Genomic DNA, 19,564 nt, shown 5'->3' with positions numbered 1-19,564 from the left:
TATTAGTTATTACTAAAACAATTATTATTTACATAATTTTACATAATTAAAACAAAAAACACTAATATTATTTTTACAAATAAAAAAAAAATAATTAATAAATTAACAAAAATAATAAAAATAATGATAAAATAATAATAAATAATACAAATAAAAGATACATACTACTTAAAATTAAATATTTATTTTTATTTTTTACATCAATTTTTAATACACATTCTTGCTATAAACTCATCGATTTCAGACGAAGTTAGATTCACATCAAATAGTTCATCCAATTTTAGTTCAAACAAAATTAACTGCCTGAATAACATCATGTGACTTTGATTGAAGTTAAATGGTGCACCTCTAGCCAGGTATTCCGCAAACATGCAAACAAAGACTCCACAATCTATCCTATTCTTTTGATTGGGACAGTCTGCCTCTATGAGTTCCCATTGATTTATGTCAAGAATTAATTTCAATTTATCCGAATATTCTTGCGATAAATATTCCCGCATTACATTCATATACTCAGTTGAATTTACTGACCCTTGTATACTATCGTAAAATGATATTTTTTTTTTATCTACATCAACATGAAGGAGAACCCAATGGCGACATTTGCCTTTCACAATGTTAATGGGTACCAACAGTTGAGATTTCGCAAAAATATTAACTTTCTTTGTCCAGCGCTTAACACCATCAAAACCTTTATTTAAGTATTTGACAAAAAAAAATGTATCGAATGCATAGATATTTGGATTGCGCTTCACTATCAGTTTCATGTAATTGTTAATGACTTTATCATTGAGATAGAAGTTGGTAATATCAATCATTGTGCTTGGTTCATTAACTGAAATCATAAAATATAATTGTTAATTACACAATTGAGTTGTTTTTATTTTTAAATTTTTTTAAAACTAATGGCGTTAAGTACTAACAGCTAAAAATTAGGTACGTAATATTTATAAATCATGACGTGAGCTCAAACTAATTTTTGATTTTCTATTCAAGTACTAAACAAACATGGAATGAGGATTATGCCATTTAGTGACTGTTACTCAATAAGCCAAGTCTCTCTAAAATAATAAACATTAGAATAGAAAATGCTAATAACTGTTATGTAAAAAATCTGTTTTTTACTGTAGAACGATTTCTATACATTAAGAACTGTCCAAATGTCACCGTATGGAAATTTGAGTTTTCAAATATAAAAATAGTTCTAAAGCATACTAAACAGACCCCTCAACAATAGGTACCTAATAATCCGTTACAGTTTCAAGGTAACTTGGTTATAAACTTACAATTGACATTTCTAACTTTTAACAATATTACATTACCTAATTTGCCAATGACATCATAACAACATAGTTTAAATTTTAGGTTGTAATTTTTTACTATAGATTCATGAAACATGTTTTTATATTATATGCTTAAATAGCTGATCCCCGTACACTTTGTTGCCTGTTAAAAATACCAACTCTATATTATTCAAATCGGTGTTTAGTTCATCATTTAATATCCAGCATACCAAGTGATGTTCAAAACTTCCCATGACCAATTCCCGAGGACTTACCATAGCTTAATATACATTAAAGATTTTTAGCATAGTCATTTAAAATTTTAAAATACAGGACTAAAAGTATATTCAATCATAATATTTATAGCATTTTCAGTTTAGTAATGGTGATACAATTTTTAATTGGTACCCAAAAACAAATTGTTAATTTCTAATTCAATTATTCATCCATATTAAATTGTATAGCTAATAGCAATCATATAAAAACCAAAAATATATTTAATATTATTATTGTTATATTTATTATTTATATAAAAATCTCAAATTTTCAATAAAAAAATTAAGGGCCACTGATAAATTATTATAGGCTACAGATTCATGAGACTGTGTAGTTTTCTGATGGTAAAAAAATTTTAAAGACAGTTAAATAGATCCAGATATTAAACCATTCGAGCGAATAATTTTTCTTTTTTATATCATATAACTCTTTTAACCCCTGGACGGGTCAAATTCTGAAAAATCCTGTCTTAATGGGTGTCTATATCACAAAAGAAAACTATTGTCCAAATTTCATACTCACAGCTTCAGCGTTTCTGGCTATGCGATGATGAATTATTCAGGACAAGTAATTTTATATATATATAGATGTTCTAGCTCAAAGATTACCAATTAGATTTTTGGAGGACCAAATTAAGTTTGGAATATTTACATTTTTATAATATGAAATATTTAATATTAAATAACTTTAGAAAAATGGTTGGCAACTGCAGGTGGACCACGGTCCAAATCCTGATTGTGGAAGGCAGACATCTAGACTGTAAACATATCTTACAATTTTATTTTGTTCATTTCACTATAATAAAAATATAACCTAACCTAACCGTTTTACAAATGTACAACATGGAAACTTTAAGTTCAAAATAATATGTTTTACTCTGTAATTTCTAAAATTTACCTCATATACAATTAAAGACAATTATATTATCTAGGGCGTCTATGAGTATTTTTATTGATATTTTTAATTTTAAGTAAATTATTACCATTATAAACAGTTTTTATTTTGTAAATTTTAAATCAATCATAACTTACTTAAAAATAATATAAATAGTAAAATAGGAATACACCACCTATAAGCAACATCTGTACACGCATTTGAATTATACTCATAATTCATACTCTTAAGTCTTAGATTGCTGAATTTGATGTACATTTTGTATTCAAAAGTATAAAAATGTTAAAATAATACAAATTAATGTAAATATTTATTTTTAATTTTTAACACAATTTCCAAATATTAAATAGAATAAAATAAATATTAATAATATCATTAAATAAAATAAATAGGTAGTAGTATTTATATAGTATATGCATAGGCGCAATTTCAATAAAAAAAACTAAGGGTACTTATGCTATACATTTTGTCATTTTAGTTTTTTTTTTTTGAAAGAAGAAGTTTTTGATACATAAGCACGATCATTATTTGAGGGTGCTAATATCCCCTAAGCCCCCCCCCCTATTTGTGCCTATGAGTATATGAATAAAATTAATCGTATTTTAATATCAGATATTTCTAGTGTACTTATATTAATACATTATATTATACTTTGAATTTTAAAATTATGATATACCTAATAATGATACCTAATGAAAACTTTAAACAAATATTATTTATTTTTCTTGAAAAATCTTCAAACTATCTATTAATTATCAATCTTTCATTAATCATACATGTATATATGTAATCAAAGAATCCAAGAATTTTCAACATTCTCAATAGATTTTTTTTTATGCTATTTAATTCCTAAAGTACTAAACCAAATATAAATTTATGGATATATTCCATAATATCTGTAATTCTTATGTTTATATAACTAATAATTATATATGTATACAAATAGTAATGTGATCAAAAAAATCCTGTGGCATGTCCTGTACAAAATTCTTGACTTTAAAATTTATAAAACTACTATTTATACTTCTAAATTTATCAATTATCAGAAATATTGAATAAAAATAATTAAATACTTTTTTGTTTAAATACACTTTAAGTCCATAGTTACTCCATTTTACATTATTTTTAACTAATTTTAAATTTTGTGTTCTCTATTATATTTATATTAGAGTAAAACCTTGACAAGAAGGAATCCCTTTGGACTTTCAATATTTCTGTCTAAAGGAATTTCTGGCTTGACAAGGGCTCACATTCATTATGTATTTAAATTTTGAATTGGGACCAATAAAATTGTTCTCGTATTATTAGGGTTTTAAGCTTAGATAATACATAAACTTAAACTTAAATTTTTTATTTTTTAGAGCTCATATAATTTCAAACTTAATTTACACTATTTTGAACAGCCAACTTTCTCAATGATTTTATTGGAAACAATGTCATCGTGTCAGCTGGGCTTGGTTTATTTGTCTATTTTAGATTTTATAATTACATTTTATTAAATTAAAAAGGGATAGGTAGGTGAATTTATGAATTTCGACGAGAAGAGTATTCACATTGACCACAATACCTTCAAAAAAATTATAATTAAATAAATATAAAACCAATTATAAAATGAATACCTTCAGCCATGATAAATTATGGAAATGGTGGTTGGTGGTAACTTAGTGTTGAACTATAAACAGCAGACCTAAAAACAACAACATAAATCAGGCAAAAGTTTTATGATACATTAATAATTGATAAAAAAAATAAAATTACAATTTGTTAAATTATTGTCTTGTTGTAACTAGGCATCAAATTTTCTGTGAAATATGTTTATAAATTAGTTATTATTTCAAAAAATTTACATTTTCAATTTTTTTATGCATCTAAAATTCTGAAGTATTCTAAATGAGTGTTATGTATTAAATGATAATACTTTTAAACATGAATTTCCTTAATGTACTATAAATTATCTTTTTAAATGGAATTTGAATATTTTGACTCGATTTGAGAAATTTTCAATTTTTTTTTTCTTATGAATATGAATACAATTATTCTCGTTAGTTTAAAATACTTGAAAATGCAATACAAAGTTACTTGTAAGTAGTTCATACTATAACCAAAAAAATCTAAAAATTATAAGTTTATATACAGTTTTTTTTTATAGAAATTTAAATATATTTTATGATCAAATTGACACAAAATTAGATATATAAGTTATTTTTTGTGGTTACTATAAAAATAATAGTTTATGATTTAACCACTATTTAATTGCAACAACCACACTCTGTCTCATATTATAATATAAGGGTTAACCTTGGACGGTAACCGATGATTTTCCTACGGTTTGGTCAGATCACTCCTATTAATAAAATCGGTTTTCATTATCAGCTTTTGTTTTCGTCGATTTAAAGCGGCTAAAAATTTGCTTCATCATGTATTCATGTTAACCTTTGAAAAATGAATAATAAATCGGATGTTAAATTTATAAAGTGAAGCTCCTGTGAGCTGTGGCATTCAGCAAGAAAAATATTAAACTAATATAAATCGTTGTTAAAAAAAATAAAATATGATACTGAAACAACTACCTATCTTAATATATTAAACGTTCACATCCACCACCTAGCGCCACCCGTATTATAATATATATTATATAATAATGATTATGTTTCTTAATATAAATATATAATATATATAACTTATTTTCATTAACTTTTTACTTGTCGATGGTCAAGCCTGGATGAGATTATTTAACAGGTGTTACACTGCTGCTAGATTATAATGTATTGTAAATTGTAAATAGTCACACGACAAATTTAGAAATCATCATCGTAATCATAGAAATAACAAAGATAAACCTGAAATCCGAATCTCAGAGAAATATGAAAGATTTTCTTAAAGAAAAATTAGATACGTGTTTACAAATTTATCTTAACGTTTATTTTAAATTTTTAAAATAGCCGACTTTTTGTGGCTAATAAAGGGTGCAAATTTTTTTTTAAACCAATTTTCATAACGTTTTGTCCACTGATATAGAAGTTAATTAACAATAAATACGAAAATAACATTAAATAAAATTCCGAACAAAATGGTAGCATTGCTATTAGATATATTTCCGCTGCATTATGGTAGGTATTCAAAAACATGTGATACATTCTATTAAATTAGTCATACTGAATACAAGTTATAATTTGTAATTATAAAATCATATAATTTTAATTATAACTGTTAGGTTAGGTTATTATTATTTAAAAATATAATATTGTTACAATAGAATAATGATTTTTTCTCATGAATAATTGCTTCTTGGATGATTCGTATTTTCCCTCCAGATGAAAATATCTAGTAATATGCCATATATATTATACATATACAGCTATTTTTTTAAACATTTGTTTATAAACGAGTCGATAAAATACTGCAAACATTTTTTGGGAAAATTAAAGCTAGTAAATTAATATATCCATGGATGTTTGCGATTTTTCGGTTACGCGCATAAGGTAGGTTGGGAACCACTGAACTAGATCGTTATGCGCATGCGTAAAAACAAAAAATTGTAAAATATGGGGGTTGTTGTTGAGCTACGAGATTCGGTAAGCAACGCTTCTCAGACAATTGACGATAATATTTATGTATTATTTCATTTATAGTAGGTATCGTTGTAGTCGAGTACTGCGTTATCGGGTCATCGACCGCAGCAAATTCGTTAAGGTGTAGGTTGTTTTTAATCAACGTTTTATTCATTTCTTGTGTGGTTTTGTCTAAATACAATAAATTAATGTAATTCATGAGTCGTCAACAGTAACTTGGGAATCTAATTGCAAAAGACGTTAACTTTGATCAAAGAATATACAAGAGATTATTAGGAGTCTGGACTTAGACAAAAACACGCGACATTTTCAAGAAGAGAAATTCGGTAAGTTTGTTTTGCGCATGCGTAAAAATGAAAAAATGAAGAATATAGGTATGTTTCAAAATTTAAATAATAACGCGAGGTAGGCAATTAAATGAAGTTGTATTGACTTATACCGAAGTCTGACAGTCTGAGTATGATACTGATCGGTATATTATGTACCCGATATACCACAATATGCATAATTTTTCAAATGCTTAATATTAATACTTATCGTATATAATTCATTCAATTCCAATTTTTTGCTTGAAAATCCCGGATAAAACACGAAGATCTTGATGTGCGACGTACACTGCAAATGCGTATTAGAATGTTTTAAATTTACAACAATTGTTATTATAACTCTATTTTAGTGCAACCTCTGACTCTATATAATAGCATGACCATATCACCCACCCACTCCATGTTCGGATGCTCTGTCTATTAGTGAAATATCTATGACTACTGTTCTACTTTTAAATCATTATTATGGCTACCAGTTGTAATCATAGTTACTACCAGACGTGTCAGCCTGGTACTTGTAGGGCCCCGGATGCATTTATTCAGAAGGGCCCCCAAACATTTTATTAAATAAAAATGATAAAAAATGCTTATAAGTAGCCTTGGATGCGTTCGCGGCCTAGGTCAGGCCGACACTGGTTACTACGCCTATGCGAGACATAATACATGACGAATGATCTTCGGCAGTGATTCCCAAACTTTTTTTCCTTTGCGACACTATTATCAGCAGGGAAATGACACTGTGAATGAACCAAAACGGTTGACCATGTCCAGATTATGGGGCATTAAAGGGACGTTGTTACACCGACATTTTCTGTTGAACTCCGTTGGTTTAAAAATTATAGTTACGCACTTTAAAACAGGGACAGCAAATCTCAGTGGAACTCTCTTCTTTAAGAGGACTCTTAAACATGACGCAGTAGACGTTTCCGTTACTCAAGTAAACAAATATAACGTTCAGTGGTTTTTATTGTTTTTGATTCATCTGATCAAGTATTGCATCTATATTGTTTTGTATTATTAGCTTCTTCATTCGCGATACATTTAACATACTTAAAATATATTGTTTGAAAATATGCTTTAAATTATTCACAAGATAATTCAAATATAATTCGGAATTATTTACGACCATCACGTAAGTCACGTGTTTTACCATATACAATCAAAATAAAGAATTTCTCTCCAGCCTCAACACATATTATTTTAATCGTGTTTGAATCAAAAATCAGTAATTTTCGAAAAATATTAAAACCTCGCCTTGTAAACCGAAATTAAGAAGACGCTACACCCGCGCCCGCATGTGTTGTCTCCGTTTACAAATGTAAAACATTGCGATATCTGTTTTGCACGGGAAAGAACCACTCAAGTTGTAATGCAAACTAAACAACCAAATTTTCACATTATATTAGTACATCACTATAGTGGAGAATATCTTCAGTGCTACGTTGTTTTTATTTTTTCGATATTAGAATTAAAAACAAGTTATTCAAGTTTGAAAAACTCAAAAATAACGATTAGTACCTATATTAGATACACAGATTTATATTATAATAATACGTATTCTTATATACAATTAAAAGTAGACCTTCACCAAATATTATAATTGAACAGCTTTTATTGAATATATAAGTAAAAATATATAAGCAAAATATCTGCAGAGTTTAATTTACTCCATAAAAATGGGGTACATGATGTTAAATATTCATGCTAAAAGTCAGATAAAATGATTTTCTCAAAACCCTTAAATCCCTTTTGTTCTTATTTTTTATAACATGAATAACTAATTATTTATCATTGGATAAAGATAATTTTATGAAAGTTTAATAGCTATACTTAATGAAACAAAGAAAATCAGCTTTGCAAAGTTCAGTAATAAAAATTATGTGTAGCTTCTTGGCGCAAACCAACTTTTAATTTAAATTCAAAGGTGAGCAAAGATGTGAAGCAAGATGTTTTTTTTTTTTTTTGTAAATCAAAGGAAGTAATCTGAAAGTGACTATTTTTTTAACTACAAATGTAATTTTTGATTAATGGTACACCCTCCTTCTGGAATTTATTATGGATAGAAACATTAGAAACTATATCACAAATTCCTAAATCTTTTATGTAAATAGCACATTGAAAACCACTGACGTCTAGTACAATGATTGAAAAAAAAAAAATTTGGATCACAAAATTATAAAAGCTTATGTTTATAAGACAATAAAAAATGTATTGAATCGTAGATTCTCTTTTGAAAAGAATTATTTAGACACCAAGATAATAACAGATTTAATTATGTAAAGAGCGAGAACCAGCCAACAAAAATGTAACTAATTGAATTGGATAATAAGCCTAAAAATGTTTTTATTATTTATAATTTTAATTATTTTATCATAATACTATATAGTATGATTGAACAACATTACCTATTATATGGAAAATATTTCTATTTCAGTAAAGTTATCACTACCTACTTATTTTGGCAAGCTAATATAGGAATATAATTGAATATAACTAAGGCAGGGCATTTATGAGTTAAAAATAAAAATAATTTAAAAATTAAGTTAATTTTAACCCTTACTAATTTGTCATTTTAATTACTTAACTAATTTAACTTAATTGCATTTACATTCATTTAAAATCAAATCAAATTAATTTTATTATGATTCCCAATGAAGTTTATGTTGATGTTTCATGCTCAGAAAAATATTTTGTTTATTGGTTTATAGTTTAAAGTAAAAATTTAAGTATATAAAGTATAGAAAATATTATGGGGAAAAAATTACCAATTAAGATATTTACGAAGAATTTATTATAAATAAACTGATAGATCAGAACTAATAAATCATATTAATTAGACAGCTATTATTGTACTAATAATAATACCTTCATTATTCACCGTAAGACCATAAACCATAATGTTGTAATACCTATTTACTACTCATTAATAATTATTTGCTATTATTACATTAATGTTACCATAAATTATACAAAATATTATACCTACAAATATATTTTTTATTTATTTTCATTTAAAATTGTATGTCATATGCAGTATGGAAAATTAGTCTTTTCGCTTTTTTAGGGTTTTGCTTTAATTAGGTTCTTTGCAATAGAATAGCCTGAATGCAAACTCCTTATCATTTTTTCAGACAGTATGTTGTGTTGTAAGCTTATTGTATACAGAAAGTTATGAACAGAATTTTTATTGATGTTTAAAGCTGTATCTGTAACTTTATTTCTCCTGAAGCCGAATTCGTTATTGAAAATTTTGTATGTTTCCAAGAAGTTATAAGGTGTATAAGGTCATTTCTAAAGCTTTGGATAGACTAATTGCAAATGCAATTGGTCGATAATTAATTGTTCAATAGTTTATATTTTAATTGTGTGAAGGAAAACATAAGTAGTTTGAGCTAAGGCAAAGATATATTGTAATCATATAAGAATATTAATATTTATTGCTTTTAAAATCGTGTTTGATAGTCCGCCTATTGAATGAACATGTTAGTATAATATTGAAAATATAATTTCAACAGTTGTACTAGAATTTGGGAATATATTTTTATTAAACCTAACCTAACCATTTAAAATGACTATTTGAAATGAGAAATTAAATTTGTTAGTATAGGTAATCGGGTTTTTATTATATTAATTGTAATGTTATTTAAAATTAGTTGTATATTTAACATTATACTGTAACCGATAAAATCATGTGAATTAAAATTAATAAATGCTAAAAAATTTAGAATAGTTTAAGGAAATTAAGATTACATGTCACTATTCTAAATAAAGATGATACAATCTAATACGTTTGTTAATTAATATTGTACAAAGAAGAATATAAAATTAATATAATTATTATATTGTATTGTATTACCTAAATTTAATTAATCTTAATATACTGTCAATATACACCATTTATTAAGTAAATAGTGATGAATAAGAACCACTAGCTTAACATAGACATATTGAACAGAGGCTTTGTGAAAATATAAATATTTAAATCATAGTATAACAATTTGAAATGTTCACCATAATATATATTATTGTAGTGCACATAAGACAATAATACATATCAAAACAAAAAGAAAACTTTATAAAAAGGTGAAAACAGATATCAAATACTTGTAGCAAGTTAATTAATATTATTAAAAAATTAAACTGTACTTAAGTAATACTATTATTTTAAAATTTAAAATCTTAATTTTTGACAAATTCAAATGACGTAGTATGTAGTCGTGATTGTGATTTGAATAAAAAATAATTAGTTTAAAAGATTAACCACTTGAGCGCTCGTTGTAATTGTTACTAACAACACACTGTGGTTTAAACTACAAAGATATTGTAAATTATAAAAAAGAAAGAGTGCATAGACAGCTGATAGAGTCAGAGATATGGACTGCGCTTTCTCTCCCTCAAACACAAAAGGCAATTCTACCATTTAGTGAGAGAGACAGGCTCATACCGAAGGGTATCATGGATTAAAAAATATTACATTAATTCTTCCAAACTCTGTTCTATTATATTAAAATTATGATTATTTTTATATGGAAGAATAATATTACATACGTCGTTTGTTCCATGTTACCCTGTAGTACATATTTTTTCTCTAATACAATATCCATACTCTAAATATTGAGAGTCGAGATCGCACACCAATCAGCTTTGATTTACGAAAGTTTAATGACACAACAGTCGTGTTCAAACTGGCAATATATTGTCCAATTCAGCAATTCGACTATATACTTAACCATTTTAACACAAATTTTACCACCTTTAAGTTAATAAATTAATTTTTAAAATTCTAATGCTTTATAGCCGAACAAATGATTTCCTTCAACAGTCATCAACAACTACAAGTGACGGGGCGATGTATTTCGAATGCATTGATTAAGGTACTCCAAATAAAGAATGGGTTAAAACACGTGGTAAGTGAACCAATTTTCGAATAAAGTATTTATTAGTATTTAATCAGCTACATATTATTAGTAGTAATAATTCCATCACTGAGGAAATATTAATTTTGTGTTCTGTGTGCAAAATTTATTTGAAGTCCTCAAAATAATAAAGTAATTTTTATGTTTTAAGTTGAGCAACGATTGTATTGATTTTATTAATATGATGTGTTTTTGTGTATGTGAGTGTGATAAATAGTCTACATAACACATTCAGGTTAGAGGATGGTTTCTAGACAGAAAATGGGATTTAGATGGTACTTTTAATGAGTGTCACTTAAAATTGTTCAAGTGATAAAAATATTTAACTAAAAATAAGATGTAGGTAACTGAATAACAAACAACCATAAATACTTTAAACGATTTTTTCTTCCTAAAATGTCAGTAAAAAAAAAAATTCCGCTGTATTTGAAAGTTGCAAACCCGTCATTGGATCGCTGCAAACTTCCCACCATTGGTATTGAGTGAGCGTCGTCCTCACCTCATTGTTTTTTCATAATTCTTTATTGTGTGATTATTAATTAACATAGAACATCAAAACCAGCACAGAGTAGCTTATATTTTATTTGTTTAGAAAACACTGTTTTATCATTTAAATATATTATAAATATTTCAAGCAACAAAAAAGGAAACTATGTCAATATAAGACTTTTCATAAAAATACACTCATAATATCATTCAATAAATACATAAAATATATAAATTGAGATATATTATTATTCATCTAAGCAGGTGGTATGTACCAGTGGCCGTCAACCAGATACTGATAAATATTTAAGTTACAAAATTATAATTATATTTGGAAATGTGTCGATTGATGGTATTAATAGTATTAAGAACTTGAGCAATAAATAAATATTCTCAAAATATTAACTAAGTGAGCACTGTGCTCATCACGATAACAGTGATGGGTTTTAATTAAATTTTTTATAAACATTCAAACTAAGACTTTTGATTAAAATCTTTCAAATCGTAACAATTCCCAAATTATTTTGCAGTAGGGAATTCATAAAAATTTCTTTTTAATCCTAAAATTTGAACTTTTATTATAAGATTTGTCATTACTTTTTCTACTTTTATCAACAATTTTTTTTTATAAAAGTCACACATATACTTATAGGTGAAATAACAAGTTTTTAAATTTTTTATTTGTTTTAATAAAAACAAATTTTAATCAGAAATACTTGACAATTTTACCAATAATTTATTTTATCTTTTTATATACAATATAAGCAGTACCATATAATAGATATTAAAAAAAAATTTTAGTTGTATTCTAAATAAGTCAAAATAAATTTATTCTATTTAATCAGATAAGCTAGGAAATTCAACACAAAATTCTTAATTGTGTTTCTAACAGTAAAAATATTAAAAATACATGGGAATACATTGTTTTCAAATTCAAACATTGTTAAAATCACAGAAAATTGAAATTATTTTGTAGTTAAAAGTTTATAAAATATTCAATATTTATAGGTAAGGATTTTAAATTGTATACAAGGTCACTCATAACAAGCCTATACTGAAAACAAAATACTAATATCATGTATATAATTTATATGTATATATATAATTTTTTTTTTTGAAATCAAGATATATTTGATAAAACTTAGATACGTAAATAATGAATAACGTTTATAGTTATTTTGTTGTAATTTAAAAAAAACTTATTTTTGGGTACTTAAAACTTAAAATTAAAGTATGTTATTATATCTTGGGGCCCTTAATAAAGTCAGCATTATACACCCAAATTGGGTAATAATAAATATTTCTGTGCTTAAGTGAATAAAAGATTTAAATATTTATCACACTCTTTATGGGTTTTGAATAACAATTTATAAAATATAGGTAACATTTTAGTGTTTTTGAGATACAATATTGAACATAAATACTTCAAATGCATTATGATAAACTAATTATGCCAAACTATGAATGACTACTGCATCCAGGATATATGTTTAAACTTTATAATATACGATTACACATTACATAACTTATTGTTAGATGCTTTGATTTACATCTGATAGTTGAATTCTTAAAATGTGGGGGGGATGATGATGGGGGCCCGACATGTATACAATGTCTAAGTTTATTTTAAGCGCCACCGATTTATAGTAGTACTTAAAGAAAAAAAAAAAGATATATATATGTATAATGCGTAAATATAGTATTAAAAATATTTTAAATGAGGTATTGAGTTTACTTTGTAGATTTATCAAACAATGATACTTTTAGTGTTAACTGTATTAGTATAAGTATTAATGCTTATACAAAATTATAACTTTTTCATTTAATTAACAAACAAATTGCCTCTACCAAATGATATTTAGTGTTTTCACTTCAATTATGAAAAAAAGCCACAAAATAATATCAATAATATAATAAATTATACATAAAAGATTTAATTTACAGACAACAGCATTTAATCATAGTCATAGGCGCAAATCACCAAAAAACATTAGGGGGGCTTAAGCACCAAAAATTTTTGAGGAAACAGACCAAACTCGTGAGGGGCTTCGTCCCTCACACACTCCAATAGTACTATGCTATATATTATATAAATAAAAATATAAAATAAAAATCAAACAAACACAACTAAACATTTTATTATTATTATTTATTTATTAAAAATGTAAAGGCAATGTGCGCTTATTTTCAGCAAACTTATTTAAAATTATGTCTTTATCAATGACTAGATCGCTCTCTAAAAATTATTTTAATCCTATTTTATGGAATTACTCACTGCGGGTCTAATTAAATAAAACTATATACCTGTAGTGTCGTGTTGCGGTCGGTCTGCGTAGATTATAGATACTCCGAATTTTATTATTTACAAACCTATATGTTTAACAATTTATTATTTCCCGTTAATATCATAATTTCACAATTATTATGATAATATATAATATGTTTTATACGTCATTGCAGTTTAATATATCCAGACGTAAACTCGACATATTATATTATAAATAATTAAATAAATATAAAGCTGTTTTTGAATTTTTAATAAATGTAATTATTTTGAAAATGTGATGGTAATAGTACTATAAGTTATAATCATGGGATTCGGGGTGCTAGCATTAAAATTCAGGGTGCTAAGCACCCTTAGCACCCCTGAGATTTGCGCCTATGATCATAGTACTAACATGCCATTTAATAACATTAAGCAATCTGAATTTGTAAAATTTATCAATCAACTAAGATCTGATTACAAATAACTTAATATCTATAATATTAAAAATATTTCGTATACTTAGTATTACACAACTTAATACTACTAGTTAGTTTCTAACACCCGAATGTAAATAATACATTATATTTCTGATAAACTGACAGTTCACAAAGTTTATTGTATTGATACATATTTTTAACTAATGTTTAGAATATATTTATAATTTAAACACATAAGTGCATACATATTTTTTGTAGAGCTTAAACATTCAGTGATATTATTAGATATGAGTGCAATGAAAATTCTTAAACTTATTAATACACAATTTAGAAAGTTAAATATTGAACAAATATTTTAGAAATAATCAAAAAATAGAAGCCAAATATATTATAAACATACACTGGTAAAATATTTATCTTATCTGATTTGCATTGGAACACTTCTCTGATCGCCTACACTATAAAGAAAATGAGCATATCTTAAGTTCAGTGAGCACAACCCTGGAGATATTGACACTACTGTAGTCTATAGTAATTATAAAAATTATTATATTTATCTCATTAAATTAAATACAAAAAAAATCTTGCATTTTGAGTGAGGCTATTGATGTCCAGAATGAATTTTTAGATTTTTTACCAAGAAGTGAGATTCAAAAGCTTAATAGTGATAAGACTGTCAAGGCTATTACACCAGATCTTTGTAAAACATTTAAATCCTAAATACAATGGCTTTCCGAACAAGAATCCAATTTAATGTTTCAGTATCTCTACCGTTTACAGCAAAATAAGGCTGAGCACAGGCAAACACATTTTGACCCCTAATTTTTCATACTGAAAATTACAAACTTATTATGCATAAAATATATTTTTGATTTTAATTATAGATAAATACTTATGTTACATAGCATATTACATTCATATTCCACAAATTCATATAATGACGTATCACTTGTTGATAGAATTTTTTTTTTAAAGTTTGAAGTTAATAGTTATCCTAATCTTTTTTAAACTCAAGTTATATGTGTAGTGATTAGAATATGATTATGTGATAACGATTTGTAGCACCTAAAAATAATTTGTTACGCATCAAAATGTAGTTAATCTTCCTTTGGAAACATCTACGTTATGAAGATTAGATATAAGGAGACCAAACTCCTAAATACACCCATTTATAAAGTGACCTAACAAACAGCACATGGGTTTCTGCCACCAGTATTATGCCATTCGATAGGAGTGCTACATTCTACAATAATTAAGGCATGTAATGTAATAGGGTTTATGTGCATTTTTCGAATTAAACTTGATTTATTATGGTCAGGATCAGATCTAAAACATAATTACAGGAGTAAGGGGCTTTTGGTTAAAATTGGTTTCAATAATAAAAATAAAATATATAATATGATAATTAGCTATTGAACACATGGACATGCACACAATTATTTATTATTCATCAAAATATTAAATTTAAAAATAGACAACGTATACAATCATAAGGATTTAGATAATTTTTAAAATTATTTAAATACAATAATTATACATAAAACTATAATATCTAATTTATATTTATATTTTATATTTTTGTAACTAAACTTTATAAATAGTTAAAGATTGTTTTATACTTTGTACCAGGGTTTAATATTGGTTATGTTCTAGTTGTAAAACAACAAAAAACAATTGGATTAAAAAATAAGTTTATTTAAAGCTCCCAAAGTAAACAAAACAAAATATCTTAACCCTATTTATGAATAATCACATAATAAATATAAAAAATATAACATTTAAAGTTACCAACATACAAATTGGCTCAACAGTTACAAATAAATCAACAACAACAAACAACAAGCCAATGTATGAGACAAGAGCTAAAATAAACAAAGGAGAAAAAAAATGAACAACGAGCAAACCAGTACTTAATAGATATAAAATACATATTATAACTAATAGAGTTGCTGTAAACCTAACGAGATAAACAGAGAAAAGAAAAAAGTAACAAACGTTTTAAGTGAATTTAAATGAAATTAAGAATCCAACATTTTCGAAAAACTTCAATATCATAATAATATTGGGTCTTGAGAAGGAATTAAGGATAATTGTATGATCTTTATACTTATGTAAAGAGCAAAGTAAATTTGATCGGGAACTAGTGAGGGATGTGCAATTGGCGAGAATGTGCGAGAAGTCACAAATTATTTCCTCTGTTTGACGAGTGCATAAAGAAAATATAACATTAAAAGATCTTAATTTCTGGAGAATTAAATGTTGACACAATTTTTCCAATAACTTCAAACTTATGGACACAGCATCTATATCATTTTGTTAGTTGTGAAAAAAGAATATGGAATCAACAAAAGTATTGTACTCATTTTATTGTAAGTCATTCAAAAAAAAAAAAAAAATACCAAGTATAGTAGAAAATTATTAAAACAAGTGAATGTGTTATTTTCATAGATACGTAACATGTTTCACTTATCATTAATCTTTAGCCTTGTAGTCATTATAGAATATTTTGAATTTGAAAATTTTTTATAGCAAACCCCTTTAGAATTTTATATTTAGGTATACCTTAATATGAATGAATCATAATTTATAAGAATTCGAAAAGTCAAAATTAATGAAAATTTATGGTAAAGTACATATCATATGTGACAAAACGTAGCCCTCTAATCAAACAACAAGTTCCCGGTGGCTGAATAAACATGTGACTTTTGTCGAGCAATAGTTTATATGCAGAGTTTAGTCTCTTTATCTCTAATCTTCATGATCTGTGTAACGTTGTAAAACATAATATATAATGATATGGAAACTCATAATATGACTTATTAATTTAAGTTATTTTTATTTTTTTCAATATTTAAATAGCCAACAGTATATTTCAAAATAATAAAAATAAATTTTAATACAATATGCATCATCAAATATTTATTATAAATGTAGGTACTTAACTTTGATTTAATTAAAAATAAATAGTTATTTTTATGTTATTCATTAAAATCAGTTGTTATATAAATAAAAAAAAAACATTGATAGTTATTTTTGTGAAATATATGTGACTATATAACTCAGATCAAACTATGTTAGTACTACTCTTGTACATATATTTTCTGAGTAATATCGCTGAATATTTTGCATGATCGCGTTCCTCTTGTTATATATTTTCATGATAAAATTCATTAATTTATTAATATAGATTGTAAATAAAAACTTTTAATTTAAAAAAAATCAAGTTAATAAAAATTAAATTTAAAGTCAAGTTAAAAAGTTAAAAACATATATAACTTTATCATTTTAACTCGTTTAAGCTCAGGCTTAGTTGCACATATATTTATAAAAAATGATTAAAGTATTTAAATAAAAAGTTAAAATTAATATGTTTCGTCAAATTTTAAAAATTAACTACCTTTTTTTGATTTTTATCGCTGCAATGTCATCACTTATGTCATAATATCATCAACAGCCCAATATGTTACAGTCAACGCTCTTAACTAATAAAAAATGTAAACAATCTAATACTAAGTAGTTTGTTGCGGCCTACTTTTTTATTATTATTATTTTGAGTCTCGGATATATTCTTTAATTTACATTAAGATATGTTTCTAAGCAGTAACTGAAGTACAAGGTTAATAAATATGAGTTTAAAACATGTTTTAAATATCTAATTAAAACAATTCATTTTAACATCATAAATTTACTCTTAGGTATATGAGACAGAGTGTAGTAGGTTTATACTATATTATATTTCAGGTCCCACAAGACCCGAGGAAAGCATTTTTGCAAATCAATAGATAAAATTATTTTTGAAGCGCTTATTGCTTTAGAATACTTGGCCGCTTACCTTCCAATTTTCACCAAATTCTCTCCACAACAGCAGATTTCTGATAATCTAGAACCAAGAGAAAATTATTGAAAACATCAACTTTTTCATGAAAAATATTAGATAGGTATTAAAATAATAATTAATTTATATTGTCGATGCCGATGTCACGGATGTCTACTCGGACAACCCTCATTCTGGTCTGCATCACATCGCTCATACAAAAAACCGTTCTCACGAACTCATGTCACGTGTTTAGTGGGAAGCCGGGAAGGGGGGTTACCTCAAGAATATTTTATTCGAAAACTACACGGTCGAAACGTATTTCATCCGCAAAGCGATCCGACTTGATTTAACATTATCGTCAATATTGACATCGGGTTGAACGCATTTCGGACCATTGCGTCTGCCGTCCGACCTTTTGACATACCTATCCTAACCTGTACATGACTTATGTACGTCAAAATAATCGTAATTCCTGCGAAACCCATACGAAATGTTTTCTGGTGTATAAAAATATTATTGTGTTTTTCAGATTATAAACGTGGATAATAGGACATTTTCGACGGACGTTTCAAGCCGGTTCGAAAAAATGAGATGCGACTCACACCAACCCAAACGAGACTCGGCGTCCATGTTGGATGTACGGACCCGATGATGTTATAATATATCGATGGACATGAAACGACAAATAAACATCGTACTACGGCGTATCGACGTTACCGATGTCTCGTGCTGTTGGTTTTAATTACATACCGAATATAAGGCGATCCTCAAACTCCTCTTCTAAAAACTAGTGGGTATAAAACAAATTCTTCGGGAACAGCGTCTCGACACTTACAATGTATTCACTGCTCTGGCGGGAAGTGATCAAAAATGGCGACAGTTCAGCGTAAACAACTGGTAGACGACTCTACAACGCAGCGGCACGGGGCGCCCGTGTGGCCGGATGACTCTAATTTGGAGATTCTGATTGGTTGACGACCGATATTCTATTCGTGTCCAACGTTATATTCACTGATGAAACGTTTCAAACCCCTATGGAGGTAAACGTACTATAGTGGAGGTACAAAATTGTAACACAATGTATTGTTAATTGTTATACCTTGGACCCACTGCAGTCAAACAACGACTAAAGATTCTGGTAAAATTATCGTTTATCTACGGTTGTTCTATTTTTACAATAAAACACCTACCCATCCATTAACCACCTTATTACAACAATTAGGTAATCCGTATATTATTTTAATATGCATAACTGTCTACCAAAACATTATTTTATATGATATTAAGCAAC

General features: G+C 26.5%; 1 protein-coding gene and 1 long non-coding RNA gene across 4 annotated transcripts; one reads left to right on the top strand and one right to left on the bottom strand.

Annotated features, from left to right (window-relative positions):
* LOC149060408 (sentrin-specific protease 1-like) lies at window positions 1-19,165 on the bottom strand. Of its 2 annotated transcripts, XM_089216549.1 has the most exons (5): window positions 19,024-19,165; window positions 18,289-18,336; window positions 4,212-4,255; window positions 4,073-4,140; window positions 1-835 (listed from the first exon to the last, which is right to left on the bottom strand). In XM_089216549.1, exons 4-5 carry the CDS (start codon window positions 4,080-4,082, stop codon window positions 201-203), a joined length of 645 nt encoding a protein of 214 aa, XP_089072675.1. In that variant the 5' UTR covers window positions 4,083-4,140; window positions 4,212-4,255; window positions 18,289-18,336; window positions 19,024-19,165; the 3' UTR covers window positions 1-200. The 2 variants fall into 2 exon arrangements, with proteins under 2 accessions (XP_089072675.1, XP_089072669.1); XM_089216543.1 differs by lacking the exon at window positions 4,212-4,255 and having other exon boundaries at window positions 2-835.
* Window positions 6,029-19,474, top strand: LOC149060407 (uncharacterized). Of its 2 annotated transcripts, XR_016189550.1 has the most exons (3): window positions 6,029-6,351; window positions 11,149-11,258; window positions 18,803-19,474. It is a non-coding gene; the product is annotated as an uncharacterized LOC149060407 (long non-coding RNA). The 2 variants fall into 2 exon arrangements; XR_016189555.1 differs by lacking the exon at window positions 6,029-6,351 and having other exon boundaries at window positions 10,952-11,258.
* The last annotated feature ends 90 nt before the right edge of the window (window positions 19,475-19,564 follow it).

The sequence above is a fragment of the Diuraphis noxia genome, unplaced genomic scaffold, assembly GCF_037042655.1.
Source record: "Diuraphis noxia isolate RWA-SAM2 unplaced genomic scaffold, SU_Dnox_SAM2 contig0001, whole genome shotgun sequence".
NCBI lineage: Eukaryota > Metazoa > Arthropoda > Insecta > Hemiptera > Aphididae > Diuraphis > Diuraphis noxia.
Note: the sequence above shows the minus strand (reverse complement) of the source record. Positions and strands in the feature narration are given on the sequence as shown.